The sequence below is a fragment of the Tiliqua scincoides genome, chromosome 8 (genome assembly GCF_035046505.1).
Source record: "Tiliqua scincoides isolate rTilSci1 chromosome 8, rTilSci1.hap2, whole genome shotgun sequence".
Classification (NCBI taxonomy): Eukaryota; Metazoa; Chordata; class Lepidosauria; order Squamata; family Scincidae; genus Tiliqua; species Tiliqua scincoides.
Window position 1 is genome coordinate 20558127 of NC_089828.1, and position 13500 is coordinate 20571626.

General features: G+C 43.3%; 1 protein-coding gene across 5 annotated transcripts in view; it reads right to left on the minus strand.

Annotated features, from left to right (window-relative positions):
• Positions 1 to 4788: 4788 nt before the first annotated feature.
• The window catches only part of PEAK1 (pseudopodium enriched atypical kinase 1), a 99476-nt gene continuing 90764 nt past the window's right edge, over positions 4789 to 13500 (minus strand). For all 5 annotated transcript variants that reach the window (XM_066635149.1, XM_066635150.1, XM_066635151.1 and 2 more), the window contains one exon: positions 4789 to 13475. In XM_066635149.1, coding sequence (XP_066491246.1) covers positions 12330 to 13475 — 1146 coding nt within the window. In that variant the 3' untranslated portion in view covers positions 4789 to 12329. The remainder of the gene's footprint in view (positions 13476 to 13500) is intronic.

The window sequence follows — 13500 nt, forward strand, 5'->3', positions numbered from 1 at the left end:
TTCACACAGTGTACAGTCAACATGTGCAATTCACTGCCACATGGTAATTATATAAGGGCCCAATCCTATCCAACTTTCCCACCACCGATGCAGCCTGACAATGCGGCGTACGCTGCATCCTGTGGTGGGTTGGGGCAGTCATGGAGGCCTCCCCAACATTTGTTCCCTTACCTTGGGGCTGCATTGCAGCTGTATCAGCACTGGAAAGTTGGATAGGATTGGGCCACTGGTTCCCAAAGAGTGAACTGCACCTCCCCGGGGAGCCACAGAAACCAGCCAGGGGAGCCAAGGAATCCTTGCAAAAAAATCTGTCACCCTATACGATGTATAGAATTGTAACCCTAATGGTGAACTGCAGCCAATGACCCAGTAGCTCCCCCAGTCGTAAAAGTTAGGGAACCACTGGATTGGGTCCTTAGTAATTATTTCTGTGTTGCTTTTCCTCCAATGCTGTGTAAGACAATAAGACAGAAACCTTGCAACAAAGTCAAGCAATGCACATAAAAATAAAACTAGAGATTATATCTATAATCAATAATCTATAATCTAATCTAAATCTAATAATCTAAAATCTATAATCGCAGCAGCCTGTTGTAGCAAATGAACAGATAAGGTGTTCAGTTAGGAACATTGAGAACTACTGCTGCATTCCTTAAAGGACAGGTTTGCATGGCACAAGGACACCCTTCAGGCACACTAGGCCCAAACCATGCAGGCTTTCTAGGAAAATAACCACCTTTTGAATTGGGCTCAGAAACTAACGAGGAGCCTCTGCAAAATGAGGAACATTGGCATGGCATGATCCACAAGGTCCTGATGCAATCTGGCAGCAGCATTGTTTGGAAGCAGTAGCTCCTGGTCACTTTTTGCAGGCAGTGTAAAGTGCGCTGCAGTTGACCAGCCTGGATGTGACCAAGGCACATGTGATGTGATCCTGGCTGTCCTGGAAGGTGGTGGAGGAAGTTGGATTAGATGCAGTTTAGGGAGGAAAGATAAAGGTTTATCGGCTGTTAGTTATGATAGTGAAATGGAGCCTCCAGGCCCCAAGATAGTATATCACTGAATACCAGTTGTGGTGGTATTCAGGAAGTATAGTCTTTTGGCCTGGAGGCTCCATTTCACTAACATAACTAACAGCCGGGACAGTGGGAATGGGCTATTGCCATTAACAGTGGGAATGGGCTATTGCCTTCATGTCCTACTTTTGGTCTTCCTCTGGTTGGGCACTATGAGTAGTGGCATAGCTGGCCTCTCTGGTATCTGGGGCTGTGACTTTCAACATCACCTCCTGGAAGTGTCTGATCCAGAAGTAACTGTGGTGTCATGGGCAGTTGGAGTGGTTGTTTACTTCTCTAAGTGGCCAACCACTTTTTCATCAGAAAAAAAAGTTTAAAAAAAAGTTTAAAAAGTGGTTAGCCACACATAGTGGCTCAGAACTACTTTGAGTGGCCCCAAGAAGGTGCAGAAGGTACTGTGTTGCAGTAGCGAGGAGCCTTTTGACACTCCTCAAAGCATGGTACCTGGGGTCCTGTGCCCCCTGCCCCTCCTTAGCTATGCCACTGACTATGATGAGATATGAGATACTGGTCTAGAGGCACTTTTCAGCTGATTCAAGAGGGTTCTTATGCCCTTGCAATCTTGGCTGCCCTAGATGGCTAAGACACAGTTAAGTTCCTAGAGAAAAAAAACAAACAACAACTTGAGAACATAAGAGATCAAATCACTAGACAGAGCATAACCCAAGGCTTTGTAGACTGACAAGTCAAATTACACATTCACCCAAAATATTAAGAACAAGTTTGCACAGCTCTAGTCATTAGGCAAAAAATAAATGTTGCTGTGATTAATTGCTCTCATGCCTCCTGCTCCATAGGTGTTTTTCTAGCAGGGTAAATACAACAGCAATTTTTTTTTAAAGATCCATGTGAATTAACAGCAGATGCAATATTTTATTTTCTTAGAGAGCAACATATACCATGTCCTTTAATTCACTCTACTTGCCTGGTTCTTCATTCTATGTCTGTAATAATCCCTAGGGAGCTCTGAGAAGGACCCAGACTCCAATCTAGGCTCAAATCAGGTCAACGGGCAGCACACACCACATTGTGTCTTGGCCAACTCTCCCTCCAACCCGTTCTTCCTTTTGTTCACATCCACAAATACATTCTCTCACTCCACTTTGGATAGAGGTTGGCTGAAAAGGGCTCGAAAGACATGGAGGCCAACTGCTGTCAGGTACAGAACAAGGTAGTGCTGTTTAAGCAAACTGAAGGGTTTATTGAAAATAAAAATGGGGCAGAGACAGTCAAATTCTATACTTGGGATCATAGGCAAAATTACAAAGACATAACTCCTTAAAAACAATCTCCTTCCATATGAACCTGTCCCCATTCCTGGATCTTAAAGTTGATATAGAGCAGGGACTAAGAGGGCTGGCCCCATCCAGGAAGTCATCTGAGACAGTTGCCTCAGGCAGTAGATTGCTATTGAGTGGGCACACTTAACCCTGCTGCTGTACTCTTCCAGCTTCTTGAATTCCTAAAGGAAGAGAGGAAAGGAGTAGAAATAATAGCATGGAGGAGGAGAGGGTGGTGAGCTAATGTGCTGAATTCAAAGAATGGAAGTAGTGGCAGCAGCTGGTATGCCACTGGGTAATTGGAGGGGGGAGAGGTTGGCACACCACCCCTGTTACAAGGAGGTCTTGGGCTAGCCCTGACTGTATTCAGATTATTTCATGCAGATAATTGGAGTCTTTGGTCATCTAAAGAATTAGGGTGCCAGAGCTGAGACTAGGGAAAAAAGCAAGAAGGTAGGTCTCTACCCTTCCCCACTGTATTTGCCTGGGCAACTTGTCTGCAATAAGAGATCAACATGAAGGAAGAAGAGTAATTAATTACCTTTGGGAGAATGATCTAACTCACACTATTGTCAGATCCTGCATTTTGTCTCGTGTGCTTTTACTGTTCCCAAAGCCATATATTTTGAGGAAATCAGCCCAGAGAGATGTGAATTCTGCAACTGATGAAAAGTAGCTCTAATAGCAGGCAGGTGTGTTGATTACTGGACTAATTCTCTTGTCTAAGGACCCTACAAATCCTTTCCAAGTTAACTAGCAGGTTTAGGAAACTAATTTGCCAGTATGTGGGCAGCCCAGTCCTGAAGCCAGCGGCTTCACTGGGTGCAGCAGCACCAAAACAGCTACCACTGCATCCAGCAGCACCGCCAAGGCTGCCGGAGGTCTCCTCGGCAAAGGGAACTTTTATCCCCTTCCACTGAGTAAGGGTGCAGGGGCTGCAATAAATCTCCTGTCTGCACTGTTTTGCTGGTGCAGATTGGAGGAGCTCGGTGTTGGTCTTTTCAGCCTGACAAGGAGCATAGGATCCGGCCAAGCAGGGCTTTTAATTAGTGTTCCCTTGTGCCTCATCAGCCCTGCTTCTTTCACCCTCTTTCCCTTCTGCCTCCAGGAACCTTAAAATTTCCAATGTTATTAAATTGTTGTTTTTCCCCATTGCCACAGCAAGGGGTCCTGACTTTCAAAGTTATTGAGCTGCTCCAGTGGTCTTCACAATTTCACCTGCTTCAACGCCCCCAAGAAAGCCTCTTGTAAGATGGATGTTCATAACTTGGTCCTCTGTAAGTCAGGCATGTTCTGTGCCAACACCATGGCTACACCCAGTGTTCAGTCTGATAGTCCTTTGGAGAAATTCATGTCATCTCATTCCAATTGACACTAGAGGGTGCTTCAGCACTGGATTATAATAAAATCAAAGTCTTCTCACCAGACTCTGAATGGGGCTCCATCCTTGGAAGATGAGCATGTGAAGTTGTCATATTGAGTCAGACTATGGATCCCCCTAGACCAGCACTGTCTAGTCTGGCTGGCAGCAGTTCATCAGGGTCTTGGGAAAAGAGAGGTCTTTTTTCAATTTTCAATTTGAGATGTCAGAGACTGAACTGGCATGCAGAGATAGATCCCTTCTACCAACTTTATGTGAACACATTCACCTACACAATCAGAGATTGGTACCTAGACATGGAAAGGGGGGGTATCTGCTGCTCCCCACCATACGTTTTTCTAGGGTGGTGAAGGGGAAGCTAAGGCACTGCAGTGTCTTTCTCCGGTTGTCACTCTTCACCAGCTCCTCTTGAGCAAACTGATAGCCTGCTTGCAAAACAACAAAAATCATGGCAAAGAAACAGCTTCCCATCCGATTTGGAACTGAAAATGCCAAAGACACCCCGGAAGGAAAGGGAGCCTGAGGCCAAAAGGCGATGATGAAAATTCACATCTAGAAGAGTTGGGTGTTAAGATTACAGCAGAAGAAAATCTGCATTTGCGGTAACACAGGGGACTCCCCTGTGGGTTCTTTGTAATGCCAGTCAGTTGTTGCTTTCCTGATTGCAGTGACCTATGGGACTGCACTGTTCATTCCACATGGCAACACACAGTGCATACTGGAGACCCAGCATATGGATCCCTTTACCCTTTTCATTTCTCTTGTTGAATTTGGACATGGGCTTCTCCAAAAAGGCAGAATACTACTGCTGACTACTGTCCACAACTGCATTCTTGTACTACTTCTTCCTGAATGGGGATTTTCCCATTAACAGATGTATTATTTAACCATGGGGAAAATGCAGTGAGTTAACTGTAACTACAGCTTGAATATTGTGTGACAATCTCATGTCTGGAAGTATCCACAAAAACCTCACATTCAGCAGCTTTATTGTCAGAGAATTCCCAGTACAGCAATGTCACAGGAAAAGACTGAAGATGCAAACCTGTAGTTTCAGTGTAATAAAACTACTTTATTTACACAGTTACATGGATGCCACAGAGTACACAGCAAAGTACCACAGCAAACCGGGATGTAATTGCCCTCCAATCACAAAGGAAGGCCAGGAGTTATATCTATAAAAATGTGTAAATATAGATATGAAGCATCGGATACAGCAATGCAGTGAACTCCAAACACAAAACCTACCCAAGAGAGATGGAGCTGTATAAAGAAAAAATCCCCACCTCGCGGCATTTGTAAGGAGATAGCATTAAAATGGCACCTGCGCTGGGACCTGCAACTTTTAAAAAAGTTTATCCTTTGAATGAAAACAAAGGGATCCCTTCCACACACTTACAACGCTTAGCATAATTAAATCCCAAAGAAAACATCACACCATATGAAAGCTATAAAACTTTCAAAGCCTGACTTGTGTTCCGATTAAATAATTGGACACCTGAAAGGACATTTCAGACAGGTGTCTACTTTATGAATTTTTAAAATTCAAGCGAACAGTATATATATTATACGTGATATATAATATACACACAGAGAGCATAAACAGGAAAGGGGAATGTGGATTGTGTTTTGTTGTTCAGTAAAATTCAGTTATAAAAATATGGATGCACACAAGTTTATTCCCTATGAAAATATTTCAGTCTTTTCCAGATTAGAGAGACAATCGAGGAGTTGGAAGTGGGTATCAACAGGAGAAAACGCTCAGGTACAAGTGAGCTGGCAGTTGCGTGAGCCACCATCTGTTCTTCCTTGCTTCAACTAAATTGTTTGCCTCTCAGTCAAAGGCTTTCCAACCAGACATTGGATGGAGTAGCAAATACTTTTCTGTGGAGGTTTCTTTAGGTGTTTTTGAAACAGTTTTCAATTAGTCTTCAAGCATAAAGGCTGCAATCCTAGGCAATGTTCACCAACTAAGGGCGCAATCCTAACCCAGTTTCCAGCATTGACATAAGGGCAATGCAGCTCTGAGGTAAGGGAACAAACTTTCTCTTACCTTGAGGAGGCCTCTGTGAGTGCCACCCAACTGCAGGATGGGTGGCACGTCCCAATGGCACAGCTATGCTAGTGCTGAAAAGTTGGTTAGGATTTGGGCCTAAATCAATGGGCACACCTGACTTTGTAAGAATCAGGTTGCATGATGGGATTCTCTAGGTTCACTGACTTCTAATTTTGGGTTATAAATGTTTAAGCAATCCTCTAACTAGAAATTCAATTATGCTGCTTCAGTCCTGCCCCCCCCCCCAAGAAAAACCCTGCTAGGTATAGGTACTGATAAGAGAGACGTTTAACAACTGAAGAAATCTTAGCAGTGCATGTTTCAGAATTTCTCTAGTAAAATTCCTGTATTTATAAGAAAGGGCAAACAAAAATTTGTGAAGGGCACTGTGTGTGTCTGATTGGGTTCTTGTAAATCGCAAGGAGCACTGAAATGGAAGAGCACAGCAGGCAAACTCTTCATTAAAAAGGGTGGGTCAGTTGTGGTCCCACCACAACACTGTCCCCAAATGCAGCACTTTTGCCTTGCTCCATAGAAGTAAATGGCTGCCATTCATTTATATGAAGAACAAGTGAACTTGGGGACACCGTTGAGGTGGCTTCATACCTCTGGTGATCTCAGGTTGGAGCTGAAGCTCAGCAGTAGGGCACATGCTTGTGTGCATAATTTGTCACTCTCTGACATCTCTAGGTAGGGCTGGAAAAGACTCCTGCTTGAAATCCTGCTAGTCAGTGTAGATAATACTGAGCTAAGTGTACCAGTAGTCTGATTAGATACAGGACTAATTTCATATGTTCAAAATCAAGAGTCCAGCCTGCTTTTAGATAACCCCAGCCTGGGTTCTGTTTCTTGGTCAGTCTGGAATGTGATGGAATGTTGAGAATTGACTTTAGTATTAAAAATAATTAAGTTTTTATATATAAAGTGAACACTGCAGGATCAGGGTTTTGTCTGAACCTGGTTTGGAGCTTGTTATATATATCTTACTAAATTACTTCAATGTTTCCCTTCTTAACTAGAGAGCTGCTTGATAGGAATCAGAAGTAGTTTATTTACTTTGGATGGTCTGGGATTTCAATAATCTTAGTGAAGGTAACACCATGAGCCTCAAATCACTGTACAAGTAATGAAGCCATGAGGTAGGCTATAATCTCCATTTACTACATTGCAAGAAAAAAAAAAAGCTGTCATCAGCACAAGGGGTGAAGAGTTCAGTGGTGCTTTAATGGGCTCCTCTGTCCCTTTATGAACCTCTCCCAAAGGCAAAATTCAACTTTTTTGGGATAGGAAATGTGACCAGATCTTATTTTCAAGTTACAATAAAAACAGTTTGGATGCATTAAGACAAGCACCCCAAATGAAACATTCATCCAACATTTCCTGGCCTGAATGTGCAAAACTGAGATCTGCAAAAGGAAATTAAGAGAGCCGAAATAAGTAGTGAGCTTGAGCCAATGAATCATTTTACTCCTGATGACTATCTTGAACATAGAAGTTTCTTGTTTATCTTCAGCCAAAATTCAACAAATGAATTTCAACATCTGAGACAACACTAGCAGCTAAGAAGGTTGGGTAGAATATTTAATAAGGTGGTTACTGCCTGTAAGACTACCTTCATAGCTGGGCTTTCCATTAACTACAACAAATTCCAAGTTGCATGTTCCGTTACTGATGTGTTAAGATCTGTGTTCTAATACTACAGGACGCTTCACCTTTATTTTTGCTTGGAATACTCGCTCCAATGTTCTTGCTTTCCATATGTTCTACCAGTGCACTGGGTGGAGTACTTTCTCCCACCTTGGTATTTGTAACACAGCTTGCATGAGGTCTTTGCCCACCATCTGTCTTCTTCATCAAGTTGGAGACTGGAAAAGAACACAACAGCCAATCTAAATTCTGCACTGACTAGACCAGGGGTGTCCAAACTTTTTGGCAGGAGGGCCACATCATCTCTCTGACACTGTATCCAGGGGCCGAACTAATTTACATTTCAAATTTGAATAAATTTACATAAATGAATATATTAGGGATGGAACTTATATGGATGAATGAAGGTCTTGCAGTAGCTCAAGGCCTATAAAAGGCCTTGTGCAAAGCAAGGCCAGCCTTTCCTTCACTGCCACTGCTGCATCACAGCCGTGAAACAGCAAGCAGTGGAGGGAGCCCTCGTCCCACAGCTCAAGTGAGAAGTCGAACAGTCGTCCTCTTGCTGACAGCAGTTGCGTTGGGCCAGCATGGGCTCCAAAAAGTCTCTGGAGGGCCAGAGACTCATTGGAGACTGAGGGCTCCCTGAGGGCCTGATTGAGAGCCCCTGAGGGCCGCAAGTGGCCCCCGGGCCGGGGTTTGGGCACCCCTGGACTAGACCATTGCTTCAAAATGCCCTTTTTCTTATTCTACATAAGTTGTAGATTTGAAATCTACCACCAGCTGGTTTTGTTTTATTTCAGCTTTCCAATTATATCAGAGGAGGTCATGATCTGAGCCATCATGCAGTGTACTTCTGGTTAAATGTCTCAACTTCGCTTCAAGTGAAATGCATAATTTTCTTACAGTGCAACCCTATGCATCTCTCCTCAAAAATCCAACAGATGTTAATAGGACTTACCCCCAGGTAAGTGTGTACAGGATTGCAGCCTTAGGGGTACAATCCTAACCAGGTCTACTCAGAAGTAAGTCCTATTTTGTTCAATGGAGCTTACTCTCAGGAAAGTGTGGTTAGGATTGCAGCCTTAATCTTTTTTGTTTGTTTAATATGGGCAGTATTATTCAGTAAGCTGACAGCTAGCAGAGGTGATTCTTACTGCGGAATCTTCTCCCCAAGAGTTCCAATTCCGTGACAAGGCACTGTTAGTGCAATTTATCATTCACCCAGGTTTCCTCTCCAGAAAAGATGAACACCATTAAAAGCTCCAAGTAGTACACAGTAGAATTCCTGAAAACAACTGAATTTCAAAGAGCTTCATCAGGAAACTTGATGATGCTGTGCTAAAATAAGTTGAATGGTGGCTTTCTGGAAAATATATATTTAAAATCAGTAAATATATATGTATATAGAAAAATATACATTTACAATCAGTACGGCTATTTGAGAATCACAATTCTTTGAACTGTGGTGGGCTCTAATAAAAATGCTGAATTATTTTAAAAAGCAAACTTTGTGTGTGTCTGTGTTGTTAAGGTTCCATTCTTGATGTTTGTAGCAGCCAATTATGAGGGCCACAAGGATTTTTCTCTTGTTTAGAAATTATGTTGTAATATTAATTTGTCCCAGTTTCTTACTCGGGTATCTACTTGCTGCAGCTCATTACTAAAACGGCAGGTGCTCAACAAATGAATGCGGCTTCTCTAGGATATTTACAAAGGTAGCCCCAGGCGCTACCAAGAATGGAAGCTCTGACCAGATTGCGTCCCGCTCTCTTTTCTATGCACGGTTACACAGCAATCATATCACCCTCCTCCATTAGCAAGGTTCCCCAATTCTATGTAATAAGGAGATGGCAGTGAGAATATATCCATGCTTGCCTGGAGTGTAGAATGCTTACACTGGCTCAAATTACTATCAAAATACAAAAATGAAACTGGAGCGGTCTCTCGACGACCACAAAATCTTGGGATCTGCTGCATCAGATACATATGGTTGTAAAACATTCAACAGTCTACTTTGCATGTCTACATGAAAGTGGTACAAAGCATGTGTCTTTATACACACAAATATACCAGGTGATGTAAAAGGAATGTGCCTACTGCTGTAGTCAGTAGTCCATGTGCTGCTCAAATAGCATGCTGGTTAAGCGAGAACTTATGTTCATGCGGGTATTAGGTAAAAGCATTCATAAAATGAGAAGCACTGCCTCCTATGCAGTGTGAAGGGCAGAAAGCGGCTGGTTATAAGCAAGAGGCACTCAGGCAGGTATGAATGTTTGTGTGAAGCAGAGTTGCATCTACAGTTGGCCCGCATCTTACGAGAAAGTTGCATTCTTGGTTGGCATGCAAAGCCAAAATCACATGTAGTCAGAAGTCCGTTAAATCCAACAAATACATACAGTATCTTTAAGGATTAAAATTTCAGTATGAGAGACATGTGGGAACTGAGATGATTTGGGCATGCATCGTTTGCATTGTTTATGCACTGTCTTTGATGGGGATGGCGAGCACGTATACTTGAATTTGTGCAAATCAGTCATGTGTAAGATGCGGGCTGACTGTCATGTTTATGCAAGTTCTATAAAGAATGCCTCTTTCAAGGGGTGACATTGAAACTAACTAAGCCTCACATTCTAGGCTTCGTGCTCTTTGCTCTATGTGCCAGTACAGGTACTCATGTACAAACAATACATCAACACATACTATCCATAACCTTGTCCAATTCTTGTTCAGAAACCAATGGATATTGCAGCAGAGAAATTCAGAGCATTTTTAAAACGTTAGCTACATGTCCTATGCATGACTTGCATAAGAGATGTAGGTTTTTATGAACTATAGGATTGGGATCAGTGAGAAATCTGCACCCTGTACCAAGAGCACAGAACTGACTTTACCAACCTTTGTTCCTTACAGGATTGCTTTTCAGTTTCTGGTCCAAATGTGCATAAGCCGTACAAAGTGGCCATTTGTCTCCAAGGCTAAAGAAGACAGATTAGTCACAGCTTAACAATAAAAGGAAAGAAATACCATCCAGAGAAAGAGCACACATAACTTTGTGCATCTATGTGCCATGAAAGGAAAGAGGGGAGGTCTAGCATATGGTGAAGTCAGTTATGCAACGTAAACACTAACACAGCTTTTCATATAATACATCCAAAAATTGCACATATATCCATAGGAGGAGGAGCAAAGGCTCAACACAAGAGCTGTCCACATTCCAACAACCATCCCCAGCTGTGGGAATTCAATACTAGGCTACAACACAGCCCAGAGCTATTCAAAAAGGCCTAACAAATACTAAGCAGAGAGATCAGGTATAATATATCTGTAGTACCTTCTCCACCAGAAAAGGCCACTGTGTCAGGGAAGGAAGACAGCAACAGGGTCTAGAGGCCAAACACTCTTTCAAGCAGTCGAGCTTGTTTACTTAATGTCACCTTTGTATTCAGTAGGTCCTTCAGAATCAATAAAGTGATGTTGACAGACATAGCATTGTAGGATATTGGCAGTTACAACTACAAATATCAGAACACTGGTTACTGATAGCAGCTGTGTAGCCAAATAGTACAGTAGGGAAAACTAAACAGGACACTATAGTATTAGTTGTGGCTGTCACATGTAACTGCTCTCACAGTAACTGCATAGCATATTCTGCTCCCTTGCTTTCCTATCCCCCATGAGAACCACATCTGTAGTGAAGCCACCACCGCCTGCATAGCTTTATTCGTTACACAAAGATGAGCACTAAGCCACTTTGTCCCCTCCTATCATAGTTAGCTGCCATCTTGTTTTCCAACATGCCATGCTTGGCCAAGGAAGCCAAGACTACATGCACAACAGGTTGATATTTTTACCCATTATTTAGGATGTATGCCAGCCTGATAGGCCAAGAGAATAACTCCTTCTCATCTTTGTTTGCTTCATTTGCTCTCAGGCTCCGATACTGCTCTTGGTTGATTCTTTTGTAATTAACAGCCTATCAATTATTCCTAGAAGAACCACTGTGTCAGAGAAAGATATATACCTTTTGCTCTGATTGGAAATATTGGATGACTGCTGCAGATTAGTCAGCAGTCAGGGTCAACAAGGACAAAGACAGGGGCAATCTACAAACTGCATGGATAAATATGCAACTGAAACGCTGTGGAGGAAAGCAGTTGGGGAGGGCACAGCTGAATCAAAAAATGACCAGTAGAGAAAGGGTTAAGTACCCCCCACCCCTGCTGCTGCTTTGATCAGCCTCCTAAGACTGCTGAACAAAAGCTGGGGTAGTGCAAGTAATGTGTACTTTGCCTCTCAGCAGGTGTCACAAAAAAGGGCAACTTGTTAATAATATAGTAGTTTATTATCTCACAGGTCTGTTACTGCTGTCTCTTTGGGCAGAAACCAATCACAACTGCTGCTGAAGGAACTGGGACTGCAATAGCTGGCTGAGTCATTCTCTGGGATAGGGCTAGATTGACAAAGTCTTTCATGGGAAATGGGTCATAGGCTATGCCTTGTGAACAGTGGTTTACATTTTGGTTGCTCATTCATGACTAACTTCCTTTCATTTGTTTGCAGACATTACTGGATGCTGCCATCTTCAGGTCATAATTCACACACAAGGGACAGGCATGCCTCTAAAGGGCGTTCTTCAGAAAGAGTGGTTTCTGTATTAAATTGCCACATTTTTGTTCAGTCACTCAACCAGCTATAGTAGATGATGGGCCTCAGACCAGAACAAGTTCTCCCTTACCCCTGAGACAGGACAGAGAGTTTCCTACCAAGATCTGTTTGCTCAGTGCTGGTGACCTTCAGCCTTAGGTTAGAATTTTAGTACTTGTGTACAGCATTCGCCTCAGGCTGGAGACAGAACTGGAGTGTGTCCAAGTGAAACTAACTCCTACTAACTAGCGTTGCTGCATGATTTTCACTATGCAATCAAGTGAGTCTGTAGTGGCAAATGCCAGATACTGACAACAAAGCCAGTCTTCAAGGCTGACTTTACATTCCCTGTCCAAAGATTTTTCAGCAAACTTGATCATTAGCAGCGTCCGTTTGATGTCCAGCCAGTTCTGGAGCACAGTCTCTCTTTGTGCCAGTCTGGTAGAGGCATTGAGAGTCTGAAACAAATCCTCCCGGGGCCCCCAAAGCAAACACTGAAGGACTCCCTTAGCCTCAGATATGAGGATCCTCTCAGATGGGTTGGGATTTAGCAAGCAGTTGGCAAGCTGCTGAAGCCCCAAGGAATACAGTGAGCGACAAGGGATCTTGGGCAGATCAGCACGGGTATACTCTTTCTCCTTCAGCTCTGGATTTTCATCAAAGGGATTGGGTAGGTGCAACATTTCGTAAATGAGGATACCAGTCTGAAACTCATCACATTTCTTATACTGTGTCGCTGTGATTATCTCTGGTGCAAGACGAGACTGGTCCCTGAGAACTTCCAGATCCACCATGTGGCTCTTCTGCTTGGCTTGAGAGAAATTGCTCACTATAAGCCTGGCAGGGCAAGCAGCATTGGGATTGGGCTCCACAGGCTCATAGTTCAGAAGGCTTCCCCCTGGCTTGTAGTCCACTAGCAAAAGGTTCTCCAAGCGCAGATCACAATGTGTAATGTGGTAGGGCTTCAGGTGCGCTAGACCAGAACACAACTGCAAGAGCAAGAGGCACACCTGTCTTTCATACAAATCTGGGCTCCTTGCGTGACGGTCTGAAGAATCTCGCACAAAGTCTGCCACTGTCAGGTAGGGAACCTCTCGGGTGATAACTACAACTCTGCTGCGCTGCTTAGTGATGGTTCCTTGCAAACTTGAATTGTCATTCTGTGAAACGTTTGCTGTACTGGGGTTCTCTTTGTTTACCTGCTCCTCTTCCTCCTGCTCCCCTTCCTCTTCTTCAGGTGAACTGGGATCTTCCCATGGAAGAAGTCGAACAGGCACATCAGCTAGGAAATGACCACAGTCCTGCTGTATGTTAAAGTGGATAGCCAAGCTCTGGCGGACGGCCAGACTGTGGTAATACTGTTGGGATTCTTTAGCTTTGCTCTTGCAAATCTAAAAAGTGAAAGAAGAAAACAGT